General features: G+C 37.7%; 1 protein-coding gene across 1 annotated transcript in view; it reads left to right on the top strand.

Annotated features, from left to right (window-relative positions):
- The window catches only part of LVRN (laeverin), an 88325-nt gene that overhangs the window by 40001 nt on the left and 27190 nt on the right, over positions 1-21134 (top strand). Inside the window, exons 5-6 of the mRNA XM_060143442.1 lie at positions 8011-8165; positions 9613-9726. Coding sequence (XP_059999425.1) covers positions 8011-8165; positions 9613-9726 — 269 coding nt within the window. The remainder of the gene's footprint in view (positions 1-8010; positions 8166-9612; positions 9727-21134) is intronic.

A 21134-nucleotide genomic window follows, 5' to 3' on the forward strand; every position in this document is an offset into this window, starting at 1 on the left:
TCCAGTTCACTTCAGTAAGGTTTTGTTGGTTTTTCAAAAAATATTCTCTAGCTGTGAGTCATTGGATTAGGACCTGGGGGTCCCATCTGTGAATTTTTGTTGTATAAAATTGGGATCATGTGTGAACATAATATGATCCTCGAAGTAATATGTAAACATTTTATTTCTCATAGATCTGTATGGAATGTCCTTAAAATTATGTGAGCCACTCAGCTCAGAAAGTTGTTCCATGTTTTTTCTATCAAAATTAAGGGTATCATGTAAGTGTGTTTTGTTCCTCTGACAGGTTAGTTAGTTGAAGTCTTGGGGAAAAGTATGTTTGGCCTTTACTGGCATATAGTAGAAGGAAAATGGGGAGTAAAAATTGGGGAGCTCAAGCCTCTTGAACACTGGGAAGCCAGGGGCTCTGCAGCTCAAGCCTTCTGCTGAGGAGGGATGGGGAGTGAAGGAATGGGGACTAGCCTTGGCCCCCTCACGGATCCCAGAGGTGATACCTGTCATTTAGAAAGTTGGAGGTGACAGGAATCTGGGCATGGAGACCAAGTTCTGGCACTTCTGTGGCTGGAAGATCTCAAGATAACCCTTGTCTAGGCAAGCAAATTTCCATTTGTCTTTATTTAGATAAGGAGAAGTCCAGAGTTATTCTTGATATCCTGTTCTGTCAAAGCAACTCCTCCATCCAGTTAGTCACCTCCTTATTATCTCCACATCCATCCACTTCTTCCCATCCCCCTCATTCTCCCTAGTTTGCATCACCAACAGCTTGACCACAACAGCTCTCACTTAGTTTCACCACTTTCGCTCTTGTCTCCTCCAATCCATCTTCCACACTGAGGCCAGAGGGATTTTTCCAAAGCAAAATCTGATCATGTTACTATCCTCTAAAACCTCTCTGTGGCTTCCCATTTGAAGATAAAGTCCAAATTCCACACCCTGTCTTTGTAACAGTGCATCTTTTGCCAACCTCTTGGGGCTTTTCACAGTTTCTCAGAGTAGGAGGGATGCTCTAACACCATCTCTATCCTCTCCTACACTTTCATCTTCCTCTCCTCTCCTTCAGGCTCTTGCACATGCAGTTTGCACATCCTGCCATACCTTTTACCCAACAGGTTGATTCTTATATTTCTCAACTCAGTGCCCCCTCCTCCATGAAGTTTTCCCTGACTCCATCTCTCATGCTTCCACAGCATCCTGTGCACTCCTGCATTCAAGCTCTTGACCTAATAGATCCTAATCATCTCCCCCAGTAGGTCGAGGGCAAGTTGCGTGTCAGGATCTTGACTGTCCTTTTTTAAGTACTCTCAGAGACTATGACAGTGCTTCTCTCAGAGTGGTAAACAGTAAACATTTTTTTGGGGGGGGGCAGAGGAATAAATACATGCAATGAGTTCAGTAATTCCATGTAAATTGTGGCTAGATTACCAACTCTTGGAAGTCAGGGTTATATTGGCACTTTTTTTGTATCTTTCATAGCATCTCAGCCAATGTTGCTCTGTGAGCACACATGCAGGTGGTGCTTAGTCAAAACCGCATTTTGATAGATGATTAAAATAAGGAGTTTCAGGCTTCGCTGGTGGCGCAGTGATTGATAGTCCGCCTGCCGATGCAGGGGACACGGGTTCGTGCCCCAGTCCGGGAAGATCCCACATGCCGCGGAGTGGCTGCGCCCGTGAGCCATGGCCGCTGAGCCTGTGTGTCCAGAGCCTGTGCTCCGCAGTGGGAGAGGCCACAACAGTGAGAGACCCGTGTACCGCGAAAAAAAAAAATTAAAAATAAATAAAATAAGGAGTTTCTCTATTACTGGATCTTTAAGAGAAAGATAAACTAATGTTTCCTAATTACTTTAACTTTTGGTTGAGTCATTTAAAAACAAGAACAAACAAACACACAAAAAAAGCAAGAAAGCCAAACCTTCCCTATCAGCATTTCCCACATACTCCTTACCCTTTACTCTCAGTGAGTCAGGTGAAAAGCCTTTTTATTTATTTCTTCCATGGTGTTCTTTTAGCTTACCTTCTTGAGGCTTGCTCAGTTGAATTCTAAGCCTCAGAATCTAAACGATGTGTATATATCTATTACATAGAATAGCATTTTTTTCTTTCTTTCTGCTTTTTTTATTTAAGTATAGTTGATTTACAATGTTTCAGGTGTACAGCAAAGTGATTCAGTTAGATACATATCTATTCTTTTTCAGATTCTTTTCCATTATAGGTTATTATAAGATACTGAATATAGTTCCCTGTGCTATACAGTAGGTCCTTGTTCTATATCTATTTTATATATAGCAGTGTGTATCTGTTTACCCCAAATTCCTAATTTACCCCTTTTCCCCTTACCCCTTTGGTAACCATAAGTTTGTTTTCTGTCTGTGAGTCTATTTCTGTTTTTAAAATAAGTTCATTTGTATCAATATTTTAGATTCCCCATATATGACAGTTGTCTTTCTCTGTCAGACTTACTTCGCTTAGTATGACAATCTCTAGGTCCATCATATTGCTGCAAATGGCATTATTTCATTTTTTTATGGATGAGTAATATTTCATTATGTATATATACACACACACACACACACACACACACACACACACACACACACACGCATTCATCTGTTGATGGATATTTAGGTTGTATCCATGTCTTGACTATTGTGAATAGTGCTGCTATGAACATTGGGGTGCATGTATCTTTTCAAATTAGAGTTTTCGTCTTTAGAACAACATTTTTTTTTCTGTGTTGCTATCATTTTAATTCGCTCTGTTTAAAGTCAGAAGTGGACTGAAATATCAAAATATTACAGAGATGATAGAGTTGGCTGTTTGGGTTGTAAGTTTTGAAAGAAAAAGTGGCATCATGATGCTTTTAGGAATAAATATGGGCATTTGAGATTTGCAAACTTTTAAAATGGCAACTTCCCTTTTAAGTTTTTATTTTACTCTTAACTTGTAACTATATCAGGCTAATGATATGTATTGTACATCCCAGCATGATCTGTATTTTTGTAATAGTAAAACTCAAGTACAATATAAATCATAAAGCAATGAAATAATGACCATAATCAATTAGAAGCTACTGAGTAAATGAGAATCACCTATTACTTTCCTAGGTGCTCTGTGAATGCAGAAGTAGATGGCTGGGGCTCTCTGTTCAAGTAGCTCAGTTAGGGAGATAGCTTCTACATGTTAAAAGCAAAAGCAACAAATTGCTAAGTATGAGGTAACGTACTGGGTAAAAAAAAACTCTTAAAAGAAAAAGGATTGATAACTGGTAATGGGAGTAGCCCAAATATATAAAGAACACCTACAAATAAATAAGAAAAATACAATATAAAAAAACAGATAAAAAAAGATGTATGAATAGATGTTTTACAGAAAAGGAAATAGATATGACTAATAAACTTATGGAGCGATACTTAGCCTCATTAAGCAATCTGAGAAATGAATATCCAAGGCCACAGTGAGGCACCATTTCATACTACTCAGTTGTCAAAGAGTAGGCATTCTGACCAATACCAATAGAAAGTGACGTTGTTGAAGGGAGTATCAGTTGTTACAACTTTGAAACTTATTTGTTATCTTACAATGTTGATCATTAGAATACCTTAAAACTCAGTAATTCCATTGCTAGATATACCCCAAGAGGAATTTGGGCATATATGTGCCAGAAGACATGTGCAAGAATGTTCACAGCCACACTTTTCGTACTAGCCCCAAACTGAAAGCAACCAAAATGGTCACCGATAGGAGAATGGATAGATACAGTGTGGTTCATTCACACAACAGGAAACTATCCAGCAATGAAAATGAAACGCTCTTTCTAAAGTTTAAAAACAAAAGAAACCTAAACAATATAATATTTAGGCAATATTATATATAATATTAGCAACAATATATATATTCCCTTGGTTTCTCTTAAACAATGGAATGATAAACACCAAGTTCAGGATAGTGGTGAATCTCTGGAAGAATAAGCCAAAGGTTGAGTTGAGAAGGAGCACAGAGGAAGATGTAAGTCAGCTGTTCCCAAATGTTACCATGCATTGGAATCACTTGCAAGGCTGGTTAAACCACAGATTGCTGCTCCTGACCCCAGAGTTTCTGATTCAGTAGGTCTGGGGTTGGTCCCAGAATTTTTATTTCTGATAAGCTCCCTGGTGGTGCTGATGCTGCCAGTCTGGAAATCAGAATACAAGTTATTAATAATAATCTAAATTAGGCACAGGCAAGCAATCAAATCTGGCCCACCGCCTATTTTTGTATGGTCCATGAGCTAAGATTGGTTTTTACAATTTTAAATGGTTGAAAAAGATCAAAGGAATAGGGCTTCCCTGATGGCCCAGTGGTTGAGAGTCCACCTGCCGATGCGGGGGACACAGGTTCGTGCCCCGGTCCAGGAGGATCCCACATGCCACGGAGCGGCTGGGCCCGGGAGCCATGGCCGCTGAGCCTGTGCGTCCAGAGCCTGTGCTCCGCAACGGGAGAGGCCACAACAGTGAGAGGTCCGTGTACCTCAAAAAAAAAAAAAAAAAATCAAGGGAATAATATTTTGTGATACATGAGAATTTTATATAAAATTCATATTTCAGGGTCCATAGTTTTATTGCACCACAACGTGCTCATTTGCTTACATAGTGTGTGTGGCTACTTTTGTGCTGGTATGCCTGAGATAAATGTGTTACAGAAAACATATAGCCCACAAAGCTGAAACTATCTACTAATCGGGCCCTTTACGGAAAAAATTTGCCAACCCCTGTTCTAAAGGGTAAGTGGTAGAGTCATGGGTTTTGTATTATTATTTTAAAATAATGAATTCATCATTAAAATAAAATAAAACAGGGTCATGTGTGAAGAAACAAGAATTTTGCTTACTCCAGTTGTATGCATCTGAAATAAAGAAAAAACAATTTTTTTAAAATAGTCATCAGGGTTAGTTATAAATGGCTTCTTAAAGTTGGTTAGATTGGACCACAAGTATTGGTGGCATTCATAGACTGAGCAGAGGATTTCCTGGGATAGCAAACAGCTCTAGCAGAGAACGACTCAGTGGTTGTAGAGAGCAAAAGGGATTGGCTTGAGCGGAGTAGAGCAGTCTTTTGTGAGGAAAGTGGGTGGGTTGCTGGGTAGGATGGGTGCTGGTGGAGGAAAGGATGGGTAGAAGAATGGGAGACCTAGGCTGAGGCAACTAAGTATAACCAAAGATAAAAGAGCATTACCTGGTGGAGGCTATGTGTCCACTACCTGGATACGCTTTACTACGTACTGTCAACTTCAACCAAGTGTAAAGTCAACTAAAATTACTGAGCATAGCACAGCATAAAACATTCATTAGGCAAATGTAGCGTGGACTATAGGAATGATACTTCTTACATTAGCAAAAGAAACTTTTAAGACTTGTTCTAGTTTTAGAAGTAATAATGATCCCACTGTCAAAAATGTGGAAAGATAGGGAAAAGCACAAAAAAGAGAAGCAAAATCTCCTGTTTTGCTACCATGCAGAGATAATCATGGGTAACATTTTGGTGTATATATTTCCAGTGTCTGTCTTTGTCTCAATCTCCACCCTTTCTTTGTTTTTAACAAAAATGATACCATGGAATTGATACTATTCTTTGGCCTTTTTTTTTTAAGTTAACAGTATATAGCAACATGATCCAGATAACTATTCTTTTTTACTGTCATTTTAAGACATAGGATGCCTACATATCAGTTTGACAGAATAATTTATTTAATTCTCAGTGAGCGGTTAAACATTTGGACTGATTTTACCTTTTTGGTGGTGGGCGCTGCTTTTAAAACATTAAAGAAAACATAAGGAAATGTTTACAAATATCCATGCTACTTGCCTTAGTAGAAATTCCAAAAGTGGAAAGGGTAGGAACATTTTTAAAGGTCACGAAGCATTTTGCTGGATTGCTCCAGAAAAATTGTACCAGTTCACACCCTTGCCAAAAGGCTATGTGTCAGTTTTCCTATACTTAATTATTAATTCTAGCCAATACTAATTACTAATCTTCTCATACATTTGAAAGATTAAGTTATATCATTGTTTTAATTTTTGTTTTTGATACAAAGAAGCTGAACATTTTAAATAAGATTTTTGGCTGTTTGAATTATTTTCTTCGTGAGTTGTTCACATTTTTATTTTTTCTTTTTGATTCGTCAGAGTTCTTTAAATATTGAAAAAATATTGTCTAGTTGTGATACATGCTGCAAATATTTTTCCCAGTCCATGTTTTGCCTTTCAAATTTGTTTGCGGTGTTTTTTGGTGAACTAAGATATTTGATTTTAGGGCTTCCCTGGTGGCGCAGTGGTTGAGAGTCCGCCTGCCGATGCAGGGGATATGGGTTCGTGCCCCGGTCTGTGAAGATCCCACATGCCGCGGAGCGGCTGGGCCCATGAGCCATGGCCGCTGAGCCTGCGTGTCCGGAGCCTGTGCTCCGCAACGGGAGAGGCCACAACAGTGAGAGGCCCGTGTACCGCAAAAAAAAAAAAAAAAAAAAAATTTGATTTTAAATAGACTTTATTTTTTAGAGCAGTTTTAGGTGTGCAGAAAAATCGTGCCCAAGGTGTAGGGAGTCCTCATATACCTCCTCTCCCTCCCCTTGTCCCCAACCCCAGTTTCTCCTATTGTTAACGTCTGACATTGGTGTGGCTTTTTTTAAAATTACAATTGATGAACCTGTATTGATACATTTTTATTAACTAAAGTCCATAGTTTACATTAGAGTTCACTCTTTGTGTTGTACAGTTCTGTGAGTTTTGACAAATGTATATAGTAATGACAGGTCTCTACCATTACAGTATCATACAGATAGTTTCACTGTCATAAAAAATCCCCTGTGCTCTACCTATTCATTCTCCCTCTTTTCCCCAAGTCCCTGATAACTACTGATCTTTTACTGTCTCTATAGTTTTGCCTTTTCCATACTGTTATATACTAACTGGAATCATACCATGTGTGGCTTTTTCAGACTGGCTCCTTTCACTTAGCGACATGCATTTAAGTTTTCTCCGTGTCCTTTCATAGCTTGATAGCTCACTTTTTTTTCTTTCTTTTTGCGGTACGCAGGCCTCTCACTGCTGTGGCTTCTCCTGTTGTGGAGCACAGGCTCCGGACGCTCAGGCTCAGTGGCCATGGCTCACTGGCCCAGCCGCTCCGCGGCATGTGGGATCTTCCCGGACCGGGGCACGAACCCGTGTCCCCTGCATTGGCAGGCGGACTCTCAACCACTGCGCCACCAGGGAAGCGCAGCTCATTTCTTTTTATCACTAAATAGTACTCTGTTGTATGGCTGTACTACAGTTTCTTTATCCATTCACCTATTAAAAGACATCTTGATTGCTTCCAAGTTTGGGCAGTTATGAATAAGACTGCTATAAATATTCATGTGCATGTTTCTGACATAAGTTTCTGACTCATTTGGGTAAATACCTAGGATCTCAGTTGCTAGACTGTATAGTCAGCCTATGTTTAGCTTTACAAGAAACTGCCAAATTGTCTTCTGAAGTGGCTGTACCATTTTGCATTCCCACCAGCAATGAATGAGAGTCTTTGTTGTTCCACATCTTCTCCAGCATTTGGTGTTTTGTTTTGAATTGGTGTGTCATGGTATCTCATTGTCATTTTAATTTGAAAATTCCTAATGACATATGATGTTGAGCATGTTTTCATCTGTTTATTTGCCATTTGTATCTCTTTAGTGAAGTGTCTATTTAGATCTTTTGCTAATTTTGTAAAGTTATTTTCTTATTGTTGAGTTTCAAGGGTTCTTTATATATTTTGAATATAGGTCCTTTATCAAAAGTATTTAATTTTCATATAGTCAAAACAGTTTATTTTCTGGCTCTGTCTTTGGTATGTCTTTAAAGCCTTCTTTCCCCTTAAATTATAAATATTTACTTGCATTTTTCTTTCAGTAATTTTATGATTTCATTTTGAGATGTTTGTATCTGGAAGTCTCAAATTTTGAGGAAGAGATGATTTCATTTTTCCTTCCATTTAAATCCACTTAGATATAATTGCTTTGCCTACTTTTGACAACCGTGCAATGGAAAACTGGGGACTGTTGATGTTTGATGAGTCATTATTGTTGCTGCAACCAAATGATAAACTAACAGAAAAAAAGACTGTGATCTCCTATATTGTCTCCCACGAGATTGGACATCAGGCATGTGGTAAAATGTTCTTTCTTATTTCACATGAAAATATTCTCCAGCTGCTGTACCAAAAGTAGCGACCCCCCCAAACCCTGCTGTACACCAAATTTTAAAAATTATTTGAAAAGTGGGTCGCTGAAAGAAAACAAGGAAGGATCTGTGTAATCAGATCCTGGGTGGATTTGAACTATTGGTGATAAATCACAGTGATGAGAACTTAAAGAACATTCGCAGGTCATATATTTATATCCAAAGAGTAACTGTGTTCCACAAAGTTCTCTTCAGGAAAAGTAAGCCAAGCAGAGCTATGATTATTTGCTTTCCATTCCATCTTAAAATAGAGATATTCAAAAAAGTCACTGGAAGATATCCACATTTCATTAGCAGATTATTACAAACTTTTTTTTTTTGAGAGAAGTTACAAGTTAAAGGATTATAGTCAATATACTAGTGTCAGTGAGGTGAGTAGTAATTAATCCTTGAGCTGCATCCCCAAAGGTGATGTAAGCAGGATTTATTTCATTAGATCTATATGCTTTTATGCTGTGATTTTTGAAGTTTAGTTAGTTGATTTGATGGAGATTCTCACATCTGCATTTTGACCTTTATAAATCAAGTTTGTCAAGAAAGAAGTCATCTAAACTATGATATTGTTATCTTTTTGTTATATGGACTCCTAAGCAGTTTTGGAGAAGAGTGATTTACTGGGATTGAATAACACCCTGTTACACAGTCAACACATGCTTTCACAAGTTTTGATCAGTAACCCAAAGTGTCATTTTTTATTATAGCCTAAATGACACATTGTTTTGGAATACAGGCTGCTATTAGTTCATCACAGCTGTTATATAAGAATTTAGTTAAATACCAGGACGTGGATTTGTTGGTTTTGGAAATTATTGTGTTTTTCTTTCCTGATTCTATTTATCATCTGTTTGACAGTTTCTTTCTGGTAAGCTCAAATAGAAAATAATTATAGCTGTACCACTTTGCAGAACATATGAATACTTGAGTGATTTTTACATGGTGCACATCAAATCATGTCCTGAAAGCACAGTCATTGCTTACAGCAAGATCCTAATGTAGTGTGTTTAGAGGTATAAGATTCTGTAATTAGTAGGTGCTAAGTAAACTTTCAGGACTTCTGCTTTAACTTAACTTTGGGGCAAAATGGACAATTTAAGAACTGCTACTCTAGCTTACCTTATTTTTTAACATCACAATTTTAAAACAAAAATTGCTTTCAATCATTGAATGTGAAATGATTATTTTAGAAGAAATGCATGACTGACATCTCTTCATGTTAAAACAGCGTCATTTTGGAGTCCTGTTTTCAAGTTTATCACTGATAGCAAAATGCATTTAATTTTGTCTTTGACCTTACATTTATTTCACATGCAATTACAATAAATTTTTCTTAAATTGAATTTAAGAATTTTTTTTTCCCAACTCTAAAAGTGGTTTGGAAACTTGGTTACCATGAATTGGTGGAACAATATCTGGCTCAATGAAGGTTTTGCATCTTATTTTGAGTTTGGAGTAATTAACGACTTCAATCCGAAACTCCCAAGGGTAAGTAGTTTGTTAAGTTAATTATAATTTTTTCCCCTTAATTATAAAAGTAATGCTGTTTATTGTGGAAAGTGTGTAAAATACAGAAAAATATAAGGAATATTAAATTATCTGTAATACCAGAGTTGATCAATTTTATCTTTTTGGTATGTTTTCTTTTTCCAGACTTTTATTATTATAAATATTCCTAAAAGACAATTACACAAAAATGTGTAATACCCTTTCTACTTCATACTATATCAAGAGCATTTTCACAAATCATTAAATCATTTTTGAAAACAAGATTTTTAAGGGTTGCCTAATATTTTATCATATCACCTTGTAAGGTGTATATATGTAATATTTCCCTACTATTAGATTTTAGGTTATTTTCATTTATTTCTACCTAGACTAAATTTTAAAGCACTTGTAATCAGTAGTCTATGGCTTTAATGATAAGAATATGCTATATTATATACTATAAATATTATGTTACATATAATATAGCTGATATTACATATAATACTAATAGCTGATATTGTATCTATTATAGCTGATATTCTTTTGCTGTTTTGAGTAAATAGTAATATGGAAAAATAAACTTATGGATGGGCAAATCTGATTATTTCAACTGTAAGTTATGGTTCTAATATTTTATTTAGAGTAATTAGGTAGTGCTTTCAGAATGGCGTGATAAAGCCAAATTGATTTTATTTGCTTTAGGTGTTTAAATGTTTAAATTTAATACCATCTTTTGACAGAGACCTCACTTTTTCACTCCAAGCCAGGGGTCCTTTCTCCCCCTCTGTTCCTACCTCCTGCCATCCCTCTGATGCTCAGAGCTGCTGTTTCTGCTGCTCTTTGCTGGCCTCTCTCTCATCTCCCCTCCCAAGTGTTTCCAAGGCTCAATTTTTGGCCTCTTTCCTCCCTTCCCTACCCTCGCTCATTCAGAGTATATTGCCATTTGAAATGCTGATCTCCACTGGCCAGATCTTCTTTACAGGCTAAATTTATTCACTTTGATGGAGAGTCTAAAGATTGTGTTCTTTCTATTATATTGGTTGTAAATTTTCCCTCTTATGAAAGGAGGGAGATGGTAGGTAGATATTTGGTTTTTGTTGATTAAAAGGTTGGCAGAATAAAAAGTTGACAGACCTCTCTTGGTGCCACAGAAACTTAAAAAAAAAAAATCCTTTTTTACCTGTTAGTGAAATTGTACTTTCTGGGAAGCACTGATGTAGCAGCCTCTTACTGCCCCAGTTCCATGCCACCCACTCTGCCCTTTGCAAACATCCTATAAAATGCCCACCATCACATAGTCCAGCCATTCTGCAGTACCTCTGCTCTTCCTCCCCTGGATTGGGCATCATTATATAGATCAGCAGAATGAAGTATTGAAAAGTTAATTGACTCGCCCAAGGTCATTTGCCTGATTGAGGCAGAACTGTGATTACATTCCAGTTACCTGGGTCTAGTCTGAAGATGAGGATAATGAGGATAATAACAATAATACTGTATTTACCATTCACTGAGTACTTAGGATTTATCTGCCTGGTAGTGTAAGTTCTATACATATATCATCTTACTCAATCTTCAAAATAATCATATGAGTATAGTTGTTATTTTTTAATATTTTCTATTGAGGAAACTGAGGCATAGAAGCATTAGGTAAGTTATTCAAGGTCTCACAGTTATTAAAGGTCAGAGATGAGAGTCAGTTCCAGCTTTCTCTAACCGCAAAGCCCATGCCTTTAACCTCTGTGCTCTGCAGAGAAAACACCTGGGAGTGTTCTCGTTCTCAAGGAGTTTATGGTGTGTGTGTATATGTTCATTATATGACTCTTTGCGTATACATAAACTTTATACACATACAGTAAATCTCAGTTGTCTTCAATAGTCCTTTCCGTATACTCTATACCTACAAAATTGTTTATATCTCTCTTTTATAAAGTAGCATCTACACATGGTTAGTGTCATCTATAACTGTTTTTGAAAGCATTTGGTTGTATTCCAAATTAACTCTGTGCTGAGAGTCAATATGGAAAGAAATTGCAGTCCCATAAAACAATTAGATTCACCCTGTGTGTCCTTAATTGAATAGCCTATACTATCAATATCAATCAGTTACCTCTTAATGCAACTAAAATGGCTAAGATTACCATATCTGGAAACAGTGATGAAAACATATTACTAATGTTTTTGAAGCTAAGATGGTAAGCTTATCCTCTCTTTTACCATTTAGTTATTTCTTTTTATCATTGATTCTATATTTTTTTGTTTTATTTTATTTGTTTTTATACAGCGTATTCTTATTAGTTATCCATTTTATACATATTAGTGTATATATGTCAATCCCAATCTCCCAATTCATCACACCACCACCTCCACCCCTGCCGCTTTCCCCCCTGGGTGTCCATACGTTTGTTCTCTGCATTTCTGTCTCAGTTTCTGCCCTGAAAACCAGTTCATCTGTACCATTTTTCTAGGTTCCACATATATATGTTAATATACGATATTTGTTTTTCTCTTTCTGACTTACTTCACTCTGTATGACAGTCTCTAGATTCATCCACGTCTCTACAAATGACCCAATTTCATTCCTTTTAATGGCTGAGTAATATTCCATTGCATATATGTACCACATCTTCTTTATCCATTCATCTGTCGATGGGCATTTAGGTCACTTCCATGACCTGGCTGTTGTAAAGAGTGCTGCAATGAACATTAGGGTGCATGTGTCTTTTTCAATTGTGGTTTTCTCTGAGTATATGCCCAGTAGTGAGATTGCTGGGTCATATGGAAATTCTATTTTTAGTTTTTTAAGGAACCTCCATACTGTTCTCCATAGTGGCTGTATCAATTTACATTCCCACCAACAGTGCAAGAGGGTTCCCTTTTCTCTACACCCTCTCCATCATTTGTTGTTTGTAGATTTTCTGATTATGCCCATTCTAACTGGTGTGAGGTGGTACCTCATTGTAGTTTTTTTTTTTGGCGGGACGTGGGCCTCTCACTGTTGTGGCCTCTCCCATCGCGGAGCACAGGCTCCGGACGCGCAGGCTCAGCGGCCATGGCTCATGGACCTAGCCACCCCGCGGCATGTGGAATCTTCCCAGACCAGGGCACGAACCCATGTCCCCTGCATCGGCAGGCGGACTCTCAACTACTGCGCCACCAGGGAAGCTCCTCATTGCAGTTTTGATTTGCATTTCTCTAATAATTAGTGATGTTGAGCAGCTTTTCATGTGCTTCTTGGCCATCTGCTATGTCTTCTTTGGAGAAATGTCTATTTAGGTCTTCTGCCCATTTTTGGATTGGGTTTTTTTTTTTAAATATTGAGCTGCATGAGCTGTTTATATATTTTAGAAATTGATCCTTCGTCCATTGATTCATTTGCAAATATTTTCTCCCATTCTGAAAGCTGTCTTTTCATCTTGTTTGTAGTTTCCTTTGCTGTGCAAAAGCTTTTAAGTTTCAGTAGGTCCCATTTGTTTATTTATTTTTTTCTTCCATTTGTTTATTTTTGTTTTTATTTCCATTACTCTAGGAGGTGGATCAAAAAAGATCTTGCTGGAATTTATGTCAAAGAGTGTTATTCCTATGTTTTCCTCTAAGAGTTTTATAGTGTACAGTCTTACATTTAAGTCTCTAATCCATTTTAAGTTTATTTTTGTGTATGGTGTTAGGGAGTGTTCTAATTTCATTCTTTTACATGTAGCTGTCCAGTTTTCCCAGCACAACTTATTGAAGAGACTGTCTTTTCTCCATTGTATATACTTGCCTCCTTTGTCACAGATTAGTTGACCATAGGTGCATGGGTTTATCTCTGGGCTTTCTATCCTGTTCCATTGATCTATATCTCTGTTTTTGTGCCAGTACCATATTGTCTTGATGACTGTAGCTTTGTAGTATAGTCTGAAGTCAGGAAGTCTGATTCCTCCAGCTCTTTTTTTCCCTCAAGACTGTCTTTGCTATTCGGGGCCTTTTGTGTCTCCATACAAATTTTAAGATTTTTTGTTCTAGTTCTGTAAAAAATGCCATTGGTAATTTGATAGGGATTGCATTGAATCTGTTGATTGCTTTGGGTAGTATAGTCATTTTCACAATATTGACTCTTCCAATCCAGGAACATGGTATATCTCTCCATCTGTTTGTATCATTGTTGATTTCTTTCATCACTGTCTTATAGTTTTCTGCATACAGGTTTTTCTCTGCCAAGGTAGGTTTATTCCTAGGTGTTTTATTCTTTTTGTTGCAATGGTAATGGGAATGTTTCCTTAATTTCTCTTTCAGATTTTTCATCATTAGTGTATAGGAATGCAAGAGATTTCTGTGCATTAATTTTGTATCCTGCAACTTTACCAAATTCATTGATTAGCTCTAGTAGTTTTCTGGTGGCTTCTTTGGGACTCTCTGTGTATAGTATCATGTCATCTAAAACAGTGACAGTTTTACATCTTCCCTTCCAGTTTGGATTCCTTTTATTTCTTTTTCTTCTCTGATTGCCGTGGCTAGGACTTCCAAAACTATGTTGAATAATAGTGGTGAGAGTGGACATCCTTGTCTTGTTCCTGATCTTAGAGGAAATACTGTCAGTTTTTCACCATTGGGAATGATGTTTGCTGTGGGCTTGTCATATATTGCCTTTATCATGTTGAGGTAGGTTCCCTCTATGCACACTTTCTGAAGAGTTTTTACCATAAATGGGTGTTGAATTTTTTCAAAAGCTTTTTCTGCATCTATTGAGATGATCATATGGTTTTTATTCTTCAGTTTGTTAATATGGTGTATCACATTGATTGATGTGTGTATATTGAAGAATCCTTGCATCTCTAGGATAAATCCCACTTGATCATGGTGTATGATCCTTTTAATGTGTTGTTGGATTCTGTTTGCTAGTGTTTTCTTGAGGATTTTTGCATCTATATTCATCAGTGATATTGGTCTGTAATTTTCTTTTTTTGTAGTATCTTTGTCTGGTTTTGGTATCAGGGTGATGGTGGCCTCATAGAATGAGTTTGGGAGTGTTCCTTCCTCTACAATTTTTTGGAAGGGTTTGAGAAGGATGGGTGTTAGCTCTTCTCTAAATGTTTCATAGAATTCACCTGTGAAGCCATCTGGTCCTGGACTTTTGTTTGTTGGAAGATTTTTAATCACAGTTTCAATTTCATTACTTGTGATTGGTCTGTTCATATTTTCTGTTTCTTCCTGGTTCAGTCTTGGAAGGTTATACCTTTCTAAGAATTTGTCCATTTCTTCCAGGTTGTCCATTTTATTGACATAGAGTTTCTTGTAGTAGTCTCTTTTGGTGCTTTGTATTTCTGAGGTGTCTATTGTAACTTCTCCTTTTTCATTTCTAACTTTATTGATTTGAGTCCTCTCCCCCTTTTTCTTGATGAGTCTGGCTATGGCTTATCAATTTTGTTTATCTTCTCAAAGAACCAGCTTTTTAGTTTTATTGATCTTTGCTCTTTTTTTCTATTTCATTTATTTCTGCTCTGATCTTTATGATTTCTTTCCTTCTACTAACTTTGGGTTTTGTTTGTTCTTCTTTCTCTAGTTCCTTTTAGATGTAAGGTTAGATTGTTTATTTGAGATTTTTCTTGTTAATTGAAGTAGGCTTGTATTGCTATAAGCTTCCCTCTTAGAACTGCTTTTGCTGCATCCCATAGGTTTTGGGTCATCGTGTTTCCATTATCATTTGTTTCTAGGTATTTTTTGATTTCCTCTTTGATTTCTTCAGTAATCTCTTGGTTATTAAGTAATGTATTTTTTAGCCTCCATGTGTTTTTATTTTTTACAGATTTTTTTCTGTAATTGATATCTAGTCTCATAGTATTGTGGTCGGAAAAGAAACTTGATATGATTTCAATTTCTTAAATTTACCAAGGCTTGATTTGTGACCCAAGATGTGATGTATCCTGTAGAATGTTCCATTAAACTGTTATCTGCTCTTTTTGGATGGAATGTCCTATAAATATGAATTAAATATACCTGGTCTATTGTCACTTAAAGCTTGTGTTTCCTTAGTAATTTTCTGTTTGGATGATCTGTCCATTGGTGTAAGTGAGGTGTTAAAGTCCCCCACTGTTATTGTGTTACTGTCAATTTCCTCTTTTATAGCTGTTAGCAGTTGCCTTATGTATTTAGGTGCTCCTATTTTGGGAGCATATATATTTATAATTGTTACATCTTATTCTTGGATTGATCCCTTGATCATTACGTAGTGTCCTTCCTTGTCTCTTGTAACATTCTTTATTTTGAAGTCTATTTTATCTGATATGAATATTGCTACTCCAGCTCTCATTTGATTTCCATTTGCATGGAATATCTTTTTCCATCCCCTCACTTTCAGTCTGTATGTGTCCCTAGGTCTGAAGTGGATCTCTGTAGACAGCGTATATATGGGTCTTGTTTTTGTATCCATTCAGCGAGCCTGTGGCCTTTGGTTGGAGCATTTAATCCATTCACGTTTAAGGTAATTATTGATATGTATGTTCCTATTACCATTTTCTTAATTGTTTTGGGTTTGTTTTTCTAGGTCCTTTTCTTGTCTTGTGTTTCCCACTTAGAGAAGTTCCTTTAGCATTTGTTTTACAGCTGCTTTGGTGGTGCTTAATTCTCTTAGTTTTTGCTTTTCTGTAAAACTTTTGATTTCTCCATTGAATCTGAATGAGATCCTTGCTGGGTAGAGTAATTTTGGTTGTAGGTTCTTCCCTTTCATCACTTTAAATGTGTCATGCCACTCCCTTCTGGCTTGTAGAGTTTCTGCTGAGAAATCAGCTGTTAACCTTATGGGAGTTCCCTTGTATGTTATTTGTCATTTTTCCCTTGCTGCTTTCAATAGTTTTTCTTTGTCTTTAGTTTTTACCAATTTGATTACTATGTGTCTCGGTGTGTTTCTCCTTGGGTTTATCCTGTATGGGACTCTCTGCACTTCCTGGACTTGGGTGGCTATTTCCTTTCCCATGTTAGGGAAGTTTGGGACTATAATCTCTTGAAATATTTTCTTGGGTCCTTTCTGTCTCTCTTCTCCTTCTGGGACCCCTATAATGTGAATGTTGTTATGTTTAATGTTGTCCCAGAGGTCTGTTAGGCTGTCTTCATTTCTTTTCATTCTCTTTTCTTTATTCTGTTCTGCAGCAGTGAATTCCACCATTCTGTCTTCCAGGTCACTTATCCGTTCTTCTGCCTCAGTTATTCTGTTGAATATTGATTCTTTTCAGTGTATTTTTCATTTCAGTTATTGTATTGTTCATCTCTGTTTGTTTGTTCTTTAATCCTTCTAGGTCTTCATTAAACATTTCTTGCATCTTCTCGATCCTTGCCTCCATTCTTTTTCTGAGGTCCTAGATCATCTTCACTCTCATTATTCTGAATTCTTTTTCTGGAAGGTTGCCTATCTCCACTTCATTTAGTTGTTTTTCTGGGGTTTTATCTTGTTCCTTCATCCGGTACATAGCTCTCTGCCTTTTCATCTTGTCTCTCTTTCTGTGAATGTGGTTTTCATTCCACATGCTGCAGGATTGTAGTTCTTCTTGCTTCTGCTGTCTGCCCTCTGGTGGATGAGGCTATCTAAGAGGCTTGAGCAAGTTTCCTGATGGGAGGGACTGGTGATGGGTAGAGCTGGCTGTTGCTCTGGTGGGCAGAGCTCAGCAAAACTTTAATCAGCTTGTCTGCTGATGGGTCAGGCTGGGTTCTCTCCCTGTTGGTTGTTTGGCCTGAGGCAACCCAATACTGGAGCCTACCCAGCTTTTTGGTGGGGCTGATGGCAGACTCTGGGAGGGCTCACACCAAGGAGTATTTCCCAGAATCTCTGTCACCAGTGTCCTTGGCCTCACGGTGAGACACAGCCACCCCCCGCCTCTGCAGGAGACCCTCCAACACTAGCAGGTAGGTCTGGTTCAGTCTCCTACGGGGTCACAGCTCCTTCCCCTGGGTCCCGGTGCGCACACTACTTTGTGTGTGCCTTCCAAGAGTGGAGTCTCTGTTTCCCCCAGTCCTGTCAAAGTCCTGCAATCAAATTCTGCTAGGCTTCAAAGTCTGATTCTCTAGGAATTCCTCCTCCTGTTGCTGGACCCCCAGGTTGGGAAGCCTTACATGGGGCTCAGAACCTTCACTCCAGTGTGTGGACTTCTGTGGTATAAGTGTTCTCCAGTTTGTGAGTCACCCACCCAGTAGTTATTTGATTTGATTTTATTGTGATTGCGCCCCTCCTACCATCTCATTGTGGCTTCTCCTTTGTCTTTGGATGTGGGGTATCTTTTTCGGTGAGTTCCAGTGTCTTCCTGTTGATGATTGTTCAGCAGTTAGTTGTGATTCTGGTGCTCTTGCAAGAGGGAGTGTGAGCACATCCTTCTACTCTGCCATCTTGAACCAATGTGCCCTTATCATTGATTCTTAATCACTCTTTTCTGAGTGTACATTTCTCAATCCCATGTTGAGATGAGTGAAATATAACCCTTGCCAGAGGAGTATCAGATCCTGGAGCTTGAGAAAATTGCCATGAGCTTTGTTTTTTAAAAGCTTAAGGCCCTGTTTCAATGATCTTTGAGAGATCAAATCTTTGGCTTCCTTTTAATCTAGTCATTAGATTGAAATTGAGTAAAGAGCATCACAGAACCATATGCAGAAACAGATTTCCATTTTTTCTAACTGGTCTAATTTCAGCTGAAAATTATTAAAGTACGAGATGAATGGGTCATGGTCAAGGATTCAGAACATTCCAATTGGTTTCTTGATCTCTGAAGCTCCAGCTCTGACATTGCTACTCACTGACGTTTTTCCGTCCTTCTTCTGCCTGGTCTAAGGAAGCAGCAGTCTCGGTGGAGGGAAAGGGCACATGAGGGCCTTGCAGGCTGTCAGATCTCGCTATGCTTTTATGATCACTGTAAGCTGAGGCAAGTAGCTGAACATTTCTGAGCTTTCATTCCTCATCTGTAAAATAAGTTTTATACAGTCATTCAATAGGTTATTGAGTATCTAACAGGCACTGTTGTGACAGCCACCATTTTACTAAGCACTCATTATGTGCTTATAGAGTATTGTGTACATTATCTGACTCAAGCCTCCAAACAACTCTGAAGAAATAATAATAATAATATAATCACTGTAGTGGTTAACCCTTATTGAGCATGCTCTACTTGCCAGCCACAGTGCTAAAAAATTTTATGTAAATTAATTTAGACCTGATAATAATCCAGTGAGGACAGTGTTGCTTCCTGCATTTTCAGAGGTGAAACTGAGTTTCAGAGTGATGAAGTTGGTTGCCTTTTATGCGTCACACAACCCCTAAGAGGCTGCGGTAGGATTCAAATCCAGGCAGCTCACTCCAAAGCCTGTGCTTTTAACCACATTGATATTCCATGCAAATTTATTATCATAAATACTGTTATATTTCTTAAGATAATAGTAGATTTAATAGAAACAGGTTTTGTTCTCTGGGATCTCACAGCTTGCAGGAAGAAAGTAATGGTGAGTGTCTAGAATCGCTTTATCCAATCACTGTATGCAGTAGCTAGATAATGCTTTTTAAAATGCTGGTATCACTTTTTACGTAGAGTTTCCCTTCAGGGGTGGAACAGGCTGGGATGAGCATCACCTTATGGGAGGCCCAGAGTAGAAAAACCTGAGGGATGTTGAGGAAGAGGTGTTCGTCTCATTAGTCGCAGTCATCTTGTGTGATTCTGATGAAACCAAGAAGATTATGTAAAACCTTATACCAGGCAAGCAGAAGAGAGACAGACAATCCATTCTGAGAGAGAAAACCCCCACAGAATATGGAAAATGCTATATGTACAAAAATGTTCATTAATACATTTGTTATAACTGCAAACAAAACAAAACAAAACTTGAAGCAACTTAAATGCCTAACTAATAGGGAAATGGTTGTCAACTATGGTCCATCGACGTTATGGAGTATTTTGCAGCTGTGTATGCAAAAGTTATATCTGCAGTACTTTGAAAAGAAGAAAATCATCTGTGATTTGACCACCCTGTGATAACCATGATTAAGGTTTGGTTTATTTCTTTCCAAGTTATGTTTATTTCACTTACAATGCAGTGGCCATTATTAGGAATAGTTACAAAGATAAGACAGCAAAATTTCTCAATGAATACTATAATAAGTAAATAAAAAAAGGTTGTTTTTACAAATATGAGAATAAATAAATAGATAGGAAAAGAAATTGGAAAGAGCTGGACTAACAACATTCTAATGGGAGTTATGTAGGGTGTGGGCTTATGGGTGTTTTTTATTTTTGCTATTTTCTTCATTGTGTTATGGGTCAACAGTGCACACTCTCAAGAGCTCTTGGGTGTTAAATTAGTAAAATCTATACTTAATGAATAAGGTCAGGCTTAGGCAGATGTCTCCTCTAAATCCTTGCTTCTCAAAGTGTGATTCTCAAACTAGCAACATCAGCATCACCTGGTAGTTTATTAGAAATACAGTCCCCAGCCCAGACCAACTGTTAGAATATGAGTTTGACAAAATCCCCAGGGGATCCTTATTGACATTAAAGTTTCCACATGCATTGCTCTAAATGACAGGCTTTCTAATTTGGGGAAGAGCGGAGTTTGATGATAGCTTAACCAAAGTATTAATAAATCTAAACATAATGTGCTAATAGGAGAGGGTTGATTGGAACATTGGCAAATGGAAGTGGGGCAGAGTTTGAAAATTTATCTGACACTGTTGAGGGGTTAGAGAGTCAACTTGGGGACCCTGGCAAGAGTCACTAGGGAGCTGAGACTTCATGGAGATCACCAAGTGCTCACCTGGCTCTCCAGGGTATGAGTGAGCTGTCCCTGTAGCTTCTCCACTGCCCTTTGTTTGGCTCTGTCTTCCCAGGTACCTCTTGACTATTCTTTGGTTTTCCTTCTAGCTTTCCTTCAGAAAGAAATGGCCCTTGTCATGTGTCTGAGAGAGATCTAGTCTTTTGGAGAGTTCTGTACTTATTAAAATATAAATAATTGCCATCTCTTAATGCATGAGTATCCAGTCTGTGGATTTATTTCTAATAACTCATATTACATCAGCATCATTGTGAATTTGTAAATCTGGCATGCTTTTGGTTGATAAATGTCCCTGTAACAGAGACTGATGAATTTTAAGGGATTGCTAATAAAATTACCAATAAAATTCTAGAGGGTTGAAACCACCTAGAGATGCTGTTACCTGGAGGACCTGTCTGGGTGGCCAGGAACCTCCTTAGGGGAATGTAGATGTCTCTCTTGGAAACCACATTAACTTTTGTGATTGATTTTTTTAAATTGAAATAAAAATGGATACCAAATGGGAAGGAAAGTATCCTAGAGTTTTGTTATTCAAGGAATCCTAACTTATTTGGCCCATTGTAGCCCAAAGAGTACTTCTCAATTATTGATTTTTCCCTTCTTCAGTGTTAGTTTTTGAAAGTATTTTAGGA

Source organism: Lagenorhynchus albirostris, chromosome 3 (genome assembly GCF_949774975.1).
Source record: "Lagenorhynchus albirostris chromosome 3, mLagAlb1.1, whole genome shotgun sequence".
Taxonomy (NCBI): Eukaryota; Metazoa; Chordata; class Mammalia; order Artiodactyla; family Delphinidae; genus Lagenorhynchus; species Lagenorhynchus albirostris.